The sequence below is a fragment of the Nematolebias whitei genome, chromosome 10, assembly GCF_014905685.2.
Source record: "Nematolebias whitei isolate Nwh7 chromosome 10, NemWhi1, whole genome shotgun sequence".
In the NCBI taxonomy this organism is placed as follows: Eukaryota; Metazoa; Chordata; class Actinopteri; order Cyprinodontiformes; family Rivulidae; genus Nematolebias; species Nematolebias whitei.
This window is the reverse complement of record NC_056507.1, coordinates 14,763,218-14,775,150: the sequence shown is the minus strand read 5'-3', so window position 1 is coordinate 14,775,150 and position 11,933 is coordinate 14,763,218. Positions and strand designations below refer to the sequence as shown.

At 37.5% G+C, this 11,933-nt stretch overlaps 1 protein-coding gene across 1 annotated transcript in view; it reads right to left on the bottom strand.

The window, feature by feature from the left end:
• slc45a3 (solute carrier family 45 member 3) overlaps nucleotides 1–1,140 on the bottom strand; it is a 7,147-nt gene extending 6,007 nt beyond the window's left edge. The window contains exon 1 of the mRNA XM_037682697.1: nucleotides 993–1,140. Coding sequence (XP_037538625.1) covers nucleotides 993–1,140 — 148 coding nt within the window. The remainder of the gene's footprint in view (nucleotides 1–992) is intronic.
• Nucleotides 1,141–11,933: the final 10,793 nt, after the last annotated feature.

Sequence of the window (11,933 nt, the reverse complement as noted above, 5' to 3'; positions counted from 1 at the left end):
TATATATATATATCTAACATGATATATTTTGGAGCTACAAGTTGACTTTTTGCACTTTAAGGAAGAGTGCTGTTTACTTTTACAAAAAACTGAGTCAGCAGGTTTAGCTAAATGCATTTTCCTGTTGTGTTGCTTTTAACTGTGGATGGGCAGAGACGTGGAAAAAAAACAGAATTTAAAAACACAGCACAACTCAAGGCCCCCCACCAGCGAATGGACAAAGGCATGTGCTTCATCAGCTACATAAACACCAAATCGAATTAACCGCAGCTGGGAGCCTTTGGCTACGATTAGAAAACTAAACAGAAAAACTCATTATCACTCATTGTCACCAGCTTACATTGAAAATCTTATAATCTTTTTAAACAACACTCGGAGACTCCTCTGAGTTCACTTTTTGGTTAAGATGGCATCCCTGGTTTTATGCCGGAAATACGACTGTTTTATTGAAATTTGATGGCTATTAAAATCAGCCTTTCTACAGTCTTGTGAAACCACATAAAAGAACAATTAAACACACACATTTGTACATTAAACATTCAAAAAAACTAAAACATTGTCATGAAATAAAGCCAAATAATACAGCCATCAAGTTTAAAGAAAAATATATACTGAGGATAAACACTTAAAACAAAACTTTAATCTACACTTTACTTTAAGAACGTTGAGATGGAACATTATGTTATGTATTAATATGTTTAAACAGTAACCCTCCCTGTGGCCCAATTGTGCCCAATTACCACAGCAAGTGAACAACAGATGATTAGGCCAATTATTTCTGTAAGAACCTCAATTATGTTTATGTGTTGAATGGAAAAAAAGAGACTTGAACTTCTGCCATGAGTACATAACATCGTGTGCACTTTTCATAAAGTTTACGGATGTAAAAAAAAAAAAAAAGAAACTTCCATTTGAATTAAAGCTGAGAAACAAAGGCAATAATATAAAATGACGATAAGATATCACTCATTCAGTTTTTGACAAGCCCTTACCTAGCACCATGGTCATGTAGCGCTCCTCTACTCCAGCCTCCAACAGCAGTGGGGGCACGTATGTGATCCCAGCTGCCACACAGATCTCCAGGCCACAGGTCAGAGAGTTCAGCAGGATGAGACGCCACTGAGATCTCCATCCAGGCATATTTACAGGGGCTGATTCGCCTTTCCTTCCCTCTCGGATGGCCACTACTGAGGGCAGGGGAGATGGGATGGACGTGGACAGGGGTGAGGGGCGGAACTCTGGGTGGCAGATAGAGCCCCACTGGGGCCTAATGACTGTCGACGAGGGACAGCAGTGAAGACATATGGATGTCTCAGATAACCTGAAGAATTCATTCTCTTCTTGGCATTCTGGATCTGAAGAGCACAGGAAAAAAAACAAAACGACACAAATTCGTTAGACACCGACTTGGAAAAAGTCCCCAAATGTATAATTTGCTGTTTTTTAAGACCGTCCAAAAATACAAGCAAGGGCTTGTGGGAGAAGAATGGCAAGAACAATGACCTTGCACACCAAAACATCCACTATAATGAGTGCTGGACGGAAGAGCAGTAATCATGGTAAAAAAAAAAAAACAGAAGTTTTAGTAAACATTTTTTATTCTTAATGTAATGTTTAGGGTACACTTCAACAAACTACTGAATTTATCTTATTTAAAGTTCATCAAACTACGTAATATATCAGACTTGCTCATAAATGCACACGCAACAACTTTAATTGTAAAGGTATCACTATAATACACAATGGTATATCCATTTTTTAACACTGGCAGTTAATACACCTGTAGCTTCAAGCTTCAAAGGGTACACTACATTAGCAGTAATGGTTTTTATTAAACTATAATCCAACTTACTGTCAATGGTTAGAGCAGTCAAAAAGACAATAACATGTCCTACAGCATTACATTTCATGAAGTTGTTAGCTGATGAAAGATGAAGCAACAGCTTCAGGGCAGCAGGAAAAACAAGCTGAAAAAAAAAAAAGAGCAAGAATGACGTGGCAACAAAGTACTTGGCAAATGAGTTTACGTGTGTTTATTTCATTATATTCTCCATTTCGCCTTGTTAAATCTTGGTATAGCGACCAGGACTAATGGTTAGGCCTCAAAGCCGTTCTTCCTTAAACTTACCGTCATTATTTAAATTAACAGGTTCTGATTGCAGCTTTAGTCACATTCGAATCTACCTCCTAATTTGTTTTCACCGATAACCACTGCTGAAGAGTGAGAGAGACAATGTAACACTGTAGGAGATTCTCACATATAATGAGTAATTTGTACAGCATGCTTCTGTAAGATGGATATACTGTAACTACTAACAGTCTGTTGCTTCAAGGACAGGCTAAGAAACAAAAGTCAATGAAAAAGAAACATTTTCACAATTTTGGAAATGCTTTCAAGATGGTATAACTAAACTTAACCACCTAGAACCAGTGACTCTTTCCTCTGGGCTTAAAGATGAGAGGAATGTCTAAACTTCACTGAGTTCTTTTCATATCATCTGCTCGCCACTTTCAAAAAACTTACAACACATCAACACTTTGGTCTTAAGTCCATGTTAAGTGTTTACTGGGAGTAGTATCAGCCCATCTGCTGTTTCCCAAGCCTGCATACAGTCATCCTAACAAAGAAGAACGCTGAGAATGACATGGCTAAAGCAAAACAGAGGGAGGAGATAGAAAAATAAAATTAGGTAAAGCACAGTCTTCTTTTTGGGGCAAGATTGTTGTGAAGTATGAGCATTTGAAATGCAATCGAGATGTTTTAATCAGTAAAACTAGTGCGCCGTGTGGCCTCTTTGTTAATACTGTTTGTACATTATGCTGATTGTTAAGTAAATATAATTTCATTTATGTTAGCTCACACATTAGGACCTAGTTAATGAATAAATGGTGGCTGCACAATCTTCCATCCCCCCCCCCCCCCCCTGTAATATTAAAGTTCGTCTGAACAGTAAACCTCTTCTTTTAAATGGTTTATTTGGCTAAATACAGTACTTCAATGCCATTGTGAATTTCTAGACTTTTTTTTTTTTTTTGGCATGGTTTAAATTTAATTTGAAGCCATATTTAAATATAAAGACTTCCAGACCCATCTGTGGCCAGTTTTGGTCACTTATTTGCTCTTCCATTGTTTAAAGTTACAAAAAACACTTCGTTCACTTCTGTTTGTATCGTTTCAGTTTAGTGATGATCACATTACGTAAAACGATAAATACATTTGATTAGTTTCAAATGTATACATTTCAAATGTCGGTGGTTTAATTTGTTGCATAAATGCAGAGACATCAGGGCAACAATCACAGGTGGGCAGACTAGAGAAAATGAAATAACTCATGCATTAGAGCCCTGAACAGGAGAAGCAACGATGGACTGAAATAATCATTGACAAACTGACTAATCTGGAAAAAAAAAGACAAGTCAGCTTCCAAAATAATCATTAGCTGCAGCCCTAAGTGTGTTTTTTGTGGAAGTGTTTCAGCTGACAACAGGCCATGTTCTCATAATTAATTTAAAAAGAGCACGTGTCAGACAAATAAATAAATCCTTTCTTGGTTTAAGGTTCAAACGTTTACCATGATTTAAAGTTAGGAAAAGTATCTTTACAAAAAAAAAAAAAAAGGATGTCACTGAATGGAAAGTGAACTGATGGTGAACTTATAAATGTCTCTGCACAGGAATCTCAAGAAATCTCTCAGTACACAAAATTTTTCATTACAGTTTCATTTCCTATAAAAATACAAACCAAAACAGGAACTAATAAGAAAACCACTATCGTTATCATTAATCAGTTAGACAAGTGTTCTTCCAAAGCAGAGCAGTCAGAATAGCTGCAAACACAAACAGGTTCTATATTTGCATCTGCTCAGACATTTCTCTGCCAATCTGCCCATCTGTTCATTCTTAGCACAAAACATAGATGTCATCATGTCTAACAGGACTTTGTTATTCACAGAAACATGCTCAGCCAGCATGTTGAGGACCTCTGCAGTCCAGCCAAAACAGACTACCAAATAAATAAATAAATAAAAAGAACGACAAAGATAAGGCATTGCTGAAAACATAAGAATTTGCAGTTCTTAAAGCGGTCGTTATAAATAATTTTCAGGTTTCCTATGTTTGAGGTTATTTATTTGGGGTTTTGAATTCACGAGCAAGTCAAAAACATAAATCGATCACCCTAGGATTTAAAATATTTCTGTTACAGTAAGCCATTTGGATTTGCAGTGGAAGATTACGTCACTTCTATAGTTCAGAGTTGAATAGTTTAAACTTCCGTCTCCCAATTTTAACTTCAAATTATAATGCTTTTCGTTGGTAGAGGGAGTGAATAATCTTCATCTTGGTTTTTGCTCAGCATGCAATCTCAAATTCTTAGTAATACATAATACACACATTTATAAAAAATGTGCTGATTGTATTCTCCGATTGTATTCCGTCAGTACGTCATTTGATTTCCCGATAATAAAATCATGACACCAAGGTTTCATGGTCAAATGTAGGCCTACAGTCGAGTGCACACGAAATCAAAAAAGTCCATTCACACCAGTCAGATTTCATCTCGCGCCCCCAGCCATGGCACTTTGAAAGACACACATCAGGGGATCAGCCTTTGCCCCGTCTGGCTACTACAACCCCCTACATATTTTGTGTATGTGTGCACACACACGCACGCGCACACACTGTTTTATCAGTCTCCCTTTGCATTTCTTCCTCAAACTTCCCCAAGCCCCGAGGTCAGAATCATGCCTGACCTGCATTTTTTAAAGAACCCCTTTGACATATCTACCCAGCATCAGTTCTGCCTTTATGGTTCTGAATCTCAGTGTGAAAGCTTTCTATGGCAGCCCCAGCTGGCTCTCTGTCAGACTTTCTCACTGAAAACACAAGGGTCCCTGGTGGCTAGAATAAAGAACTCTGATTTGTCTTACCAAGCAGCCAAGGCCTGTCTGAACATTTCCAGGGTTTTGTAAACTGAGTAGTTGCTTAATTCTTGACCTGACTGGCATGAGTCAAGAAAAGATGGACGGACTAAAAAGCAGTGTGGAAAACATGAAGAGTAGAAGCTGTGCAAGTGGGTCATCAATCATCCATTTAGTCACCTCAAAGTCAAACACATACAAAAACACTTGTCTATTCCATACACGGTACTATGACCAAAGGACAGAAAAATAGCTTTTAGGCTATTTAGATTTAGGTTTTCAGGACTGAAGGAAGTAACAAATGTGTGTCTACACTTACATCCCCCCCACCCCCCAGTTATTCCCCAGTACCAACCTCTGACTCCACACTGTATTCCAGTCATGTCTTCCATCCCTACACATAGCCTTGGAGACACAAAGGCACGCTCGCACTGTTACTAAATGCTTCTCCAGCGCACATTGTATGTTTTAATGCTGAAGTCTGAGCTTAGCTGTGACAGTGAGACAGTGGAGGATGGTTGCTTTTGTCAGCTCTCCCACTGCTCCATTACCAAGCCCCATTCATCCAAAGACCCCACAAAAAAAAATCTACTAATGACTCTGAGTGGTATTCTAATACAAAACAGGCTTTTCATACAATTCTGTGCCAGTGAGGGTAATGGGATATAATGAGGTTTCAAATGTAGCCCAAGTCTTTTAGAAATTAAAAGTTTAAGTAGATAAAAGGCTGTTAAATAGTGTGGGATGGGGGTCTGCCTGCAGACACCAAGGTTTGGAAGGGAAGAGAGGGAATTGCTCTGAAATGACATTAGGGTTATAACACAGTGGACTGCAACAACAGGAGGGTAAGGAGATGAATGGCCGTAGCATGGTGGCCTTCTCATTTAGTCCCTGCACATTAATGGACTCTATAGTCAGTGTGGAGAAACAAGAGGACCAGCATTAAAGACAACTGCCTGCCTGGATTAGTTCCTGTAAATCTTGCTCTGCACACATTGTTCTAAAGCAAACAAGGTGCAATGAAGGGAATCTGAATGTACCAGGGATCGCTTAAAAGCTAATGCTAGGCAGGTGTTGGCACTGTCCTTATCAGAGCGGTAACTTCTAGATACAAGATTTAACTGTTGGATCACAAACAGCAACGTCATCTGATTATAGATACTTTTAGTTATCCAAGATGTAGTTCCCAGTTTTAGTTCTATTACAAAATAATCTGTGTAATAATCTGGATTTTAATGAGCATTGTCAGTCCAAAATAAACACTTTCAATAATGGATCAATTTTTTTTTTTTACATTGTTTTGATACTCATCAGCGTAGCTTTCTCAGTTGGGCCCTTGGAAAATAAGTGAAACATCTTCAAGAATCAAAAATAAATCTGTTGCTTTTATTTTAATTTGCTAGCCTCGTGATGAGCCGAAAGCTTGAGAATCTTGATCATGGCATGGGAGCAAAAATGACAAGCACACATTAACATCAACTTTGCCAGCTGGTTACTGTGAAATAAATCCATCATATCTGAGGACGTGTTTGAGTTGTATTAGCATGGAGCTTTATTGAGCACATTCAAAAATCCACTGGACTCTAATTAAACTAAATACCAATATTTTTAACTCCTATGGATACGTGTTCAGGTGTCTGGCACTATGGTACAGTCAGTTCTAAATGTAAATTTAATTTCAGTGTTTGCACTTTAACATTTTATATACTTATTGCTCAGATGTTTTACCCTCAAAGTACTGTAATCATTGTCTACTAGTATTTCCTCATTTTTTAGTATCTCTCTCAACTGTCTTCTGTAATTTTTTCAATGTCAGTCCAGTCCGGCCTGTTTTCCATCATTCTCAGGTCCATTGAGTACACAATCAGACCTTTAACATGATTATTCATGCATGTTGTTTGCATCACATACTGACAATTCAAAAAATACCACACTCTTTAACCTTTAATCTCGTTTGTCATTATATCACTACAGAATGCTTGCTTACACTTTATTATATACCCATATCTATCTTATTGCAATATAATTTGGGGATGTACGTTTCCCACAATTTTGCATAAAATTTTGGGTTTTCAAAAACGCTTTGCAAGAATTGCAACTTGATCAGATTATCATTGTCCTTCTGCTCCTTTGTTTAAGAATTTACAGATTCTTACAATTTATAACATTAACATTTTTCAAAGTTGCATTTTTGTTTATAAGATTTATGTACGTCAAGAGAATATACCAAAGTATTTTGCCCATTACTTTAAATCAAATATGCAGTTTCATTCTTACTTAACTTGCCAGAGTCCAGCGCTTCATCTTCCTAAATGTCAGACCAGCAGAGTCAGTTTTTTCTTCGTTACAGGAGAGCTAAAGTTTGGAAAAAATGTTCGCATTTGGCCTTCTGTAAAAGAGTTTAAACGTTATTTAAAACTTTACTTAATTAAAGAATTGTGATTGTCACTTTTTAATTTTTACATATTTTATTCAAATTTCCATTAATACTTTGTAGATGTGTTTTTTTTTATTTTTTATGTATGACTGTATTCCTAAATTTATGATCAATTGCTCGTTTTCTTGGATTGTATTATTTTTTCTATACTATTTGGGTGGAGGCTTTATATAAGTCCATTGGGATTCTGCCTCTTCCTGCATTACTATTATTATTATTATTATTATATCTTTGATTTGTATTTTAATTGTGCAAACTAAACTCAACTAAACTAAACTAAACCTACTCTGCATAAAAAGATTAGTGTTTGATTTGTGGTCCACCTCTGCTCACTTGAAAGGCTGCTTTGACCAAGCTGATCCTACCTCCCATCCCATAATGTTAAGACCGCATTCGTCACCATGACCTTTGACCCCACCTTTCACCACAAACCACTTTTTGAAAACAGCCAGGTGAAATTAAACCAACCATCTCTGTTGATTTAACATAGAACTTTTGTTGGGAAGTAAAATGAAAAGCCTAAAAATATGGAGACACCACCCCACCCCCACCAGGTTCTAATGGCACTCCTTAAGGTGCCAAATATGAATGATATTTTGATCTTTCTACATTTAAAATGAAGGCTATGTCTCAGAATAAGTCTCTTAAAGCAGTGGTTCCCAACCCTGGTCCTTGAGGAACACCATCCTGCATGTTTTAGTTGTTTCCCTGCTCCAACACACCTGATTTGAATAAATGGGTGACTAACAGGCTTCAGCAGAACTTGAGGAAGTAATTAAATCACTAAAGCAGGTGTGTTGGAGCAGGAAACAACAACATGCAGGATGGCGTTCCTCAAGGACCAGGGTTGGGAACCACTGTCTTAAAAGGACCACAAGAATGCCATACAACCAACAATGCAAAGCTTCTGAGAATGAAACATTTCTCAAAAAAAAAAAAAAATATATATATATATATATATGTATATACTAGTTTAGAACGTAAAGTACATTATAGGTCTTTCTCAGTCAAGTTTACTACGGTACTCGTTTCTTTTAAGTCTCAACTTTGCAGGAATGAAATTTAAAAAAGTGAGCGAAGTAGTCCTCCTATGTATACACCAAGAATCAACAAACCTGTATATTCACTTGTCAAATGAACAAGTACATAAATATTATAATGTCAGTGTGTGTGCTTGTTTATAAAAGGGTAAACAGAAAGAAGTCTGTACTCGGCCCTGACGGCAGAATGAAGTCACTTGTGCCTCTGGGAGTATGCATATCTTCCTCATGGAAATAGCCCAACAATGAAGCGCTGCAGTTTAACTGTTTGGGCTTTTGTTAGTCAATGTGTCTGATAACATGCCTACTCACAAACAAGCTCTTCAGTCATTAATCATTGAAGAGCTACTGTCAATAGAAGAACGAATGAGAGTGGGAAAATACAAAGGAGGTTTTACTCTGTCAGGTGCATTACGCAGTCAACATTTTCTTTAGATTTTAATAAATATGACAACTGGGGTCAACAGTAATGTAATAAGTAAAACATGACATTTTATGTTCCAAGAAAATGACCAAATGCTACTTTATGACTAAGTTTTCATTAACACTTGTTTTATTTCAGCATAAATATTGATCAATGTTGCTTTTCTTTTTGTGATTCCAACTAACAACATGTGAGAAATAGCTTTGTGACCATGATAAAACTGAGACTCATCTTAGGGAACAGTACTATTTTACTTTGATAATAAATGTTTTAGTGTGACTTGATATATTACAGCACTTTGACACAGAACTGAAGTTTGCTTTTTGTATTTAAGATCCTACATCTCTACAATATGTTTTAACAAATGTTATGTATAAAAAAAAGCCTATGTATCAGCTTGAATTACATTTTTCTAATAACAATTATCTGGTTGACCTTTTCCTCTTATTAGCCCACACATGTTCAAAACCTTCGTTTCATATACTATAATAATCTCATCTCGTACGGTTTAATTTCAACATGCTTGGCTGAATGATAGAATTAAAATTTTCTAAATATATTCAAAAAGTAAAAAAAAAAAAAAAAACTGGTTTATAAATATGCATTAACTATTTCTGTAAAATAAGTGCAATAACTAAAAATGAGGTGATGGGTAAAATAACACTTACCAGCCGAAGAGGAACAGCTCTTATAGGGCTGCATAACTAAACTTTAAGGAGTCAAATCTATTTCAGCGGTTGATCTCAATCTTTATCTAGTCAGCAGCTCGTTACTATACATATCTTCACTAAATTTCCTGACCACCTGCTTGAAGAGTGGCTCTTTTTAATCCTTTCAGTGTCCTCTTGTTCCCTCCTCTCTTGTTCTGCCCACCTCCGTATCCCTCCTTTATATTCCCTCCCTCTCCTCTGTGCATTAGTCTGCAAGGTAGGAATTAGGAAAATCCCAAAGCATTTGAGGAGTCCTGCTGATTTCTGTCTGTCTGCATCTGCCTCCAAATTACTGTCTCAATCTTGTTTGGGTTTTTTTCCTCAAGCGTTTCTCAAAAAAGGCAAAAGTCAGAAAAAGATCAAACATTGACACGAAAGCGAAGCTTACGAAAGAAACTCACCTGTCATGTTGAACTTTGGAGACCGTTGGGAAACAAAGATTGAAATGATATCATCACCCCACTCGGAGGCCACTTCTCTGTCTCTTCTTTCTCACGATCTATAACCACTCCCTAAAAGAAGTTTCGTTTTATACGCCCTGACCCAGTATCAAGTTCAGCTGCTTATCAGAGTAGGGGGAGATCTCGCACCATCTCTCATTACCTCCCTTCTTCTTGTCCAGTCTTAGTTAAGCTCACATCTCTGCATGACCACTGATCTGTGAACTGATTTAACCCCTTTCCTGGTTCATCAACTTGGCCAGCAAAAAAGCCTAATTGAGTAGATACGGACATGCACGCACATACCCGCTCGCTCTTGACTTGGATGCCTTGTCTGCTCCAAGTGCCTACAGGCCAAGGCCATCCCTCCATAGAAAAGCATTTAATTTGATAATAGTGAGAGGAAGAGGAGAAGTGGAGCACAGGGAAATCTAAAGTGAGGAGGGTAGTTGGTCAGGCGAGGTGGGTTGGGGTGTTGAGTAATGTCATTAGACTATGACTGACTTTAAGGAATCTCAATTTCTGGAGCCAGATCAATAGAGAGGAGTGTGGACGGAGAGCAGCTACTGGCAGCACTTCCCCTCTGAAACACGAGCGGCTTGCCTGGAATTAAGACTATTCTGAAAATCCCATTTTGGAAACAGGCTGGGCCTGACTAACTCTGCTTTAATGTCCGTGTCCTGAAAAACATTTCCTTTTCTTGAATGTTCTGCCCACACATAACTGAACGAAAGGTACAGTTAAAAAATGGTTTGCCTGAGTAATTAGGCCTTTATTCTGTTGGTATGCTTTACCCACCCTTTTATGGACATGCATGTGTTTAATAAGCGCACTTTCACTATTGTCTTAATTTGCGTTTTTATTTTTAAATACGGTAATTAATAGTACTGACTTACAAGAACTATAAAATAGGGAATAATGAAATTGAGACAAAATCTCCTGTTCTACAGCCACCTCAACAAGAGTTCTTTTCAAGTACCGGTACACCTAAAGATAACTAAAATTTACTTATCTACAAGCTTTCTTTGCATGCAGTAGTGATGTTTCAACTGCCAACATAATGTGCGTGTTTAACTTCAGCTTTGGCTCATGTTGCACACACATTCTGGACAAGACAGGGCAACTAATTCCATGGTAGACTTTCCCACAAACTCGACGGCTCGGGCACTGGCCAAACCCAGCATGCCCATAATAACCTACAACACAGCCTTCTGTGATGATAAAACATCAAAACTAAAACAGAGCAGCAGAACTAGAACTTGAGGGCTACACTACCCTTGGCATAACAGCAGAGACCCAACAAAACCTAAATGTCACCAGCATTATACACAGCACCAAGGACGGAATGAGGAAGATCAATCATTCATTGTGTGCTTCCACAGCAAATTAACCTTTAAGTAAATACGTGAGGCTGATGCTTAAACACAGTTTCTATATAATCCCAAAAGCTTTTAACATATAGGCATTTCAGGACTGCTCTGATAACCATTAAAGAACACAGTAGTTATCTACACCAGGACATTATCAGCTGCTGTAAATTATCCTATTAAGAATTTCATCAGTGTTTGACACAATGCTTGTCCCAATAAGGACCATTCGCATTATACGAGACTCTCGAAGTCTGTTTAAGTACAGTCACATCTGACTTTAAATAACAAAATAAACAAATATCGGTATTAAATTTGTTCATAAAAAATGCTTAGAACAAAAATAAACATTAAATGTAAAACTGAAATGTGTTTTATGTAAAAAGGGCATTGCTCTACATTAAGACGCATCTCTCTAGTGATGACCAAAGTTTAGCTGATAGTGGCATGCTTTCTACACCATTTTACATAAAAAGAAAATGTCATTACCCTCCCCCAAGTGTCCCACAGTCATGATTACAATATTTGTCAGATTAGCTCAGCAGGCAGGCCCAGAAAGATCATTAGCAGGCTGGACCACATAACTGTCAGGCAAG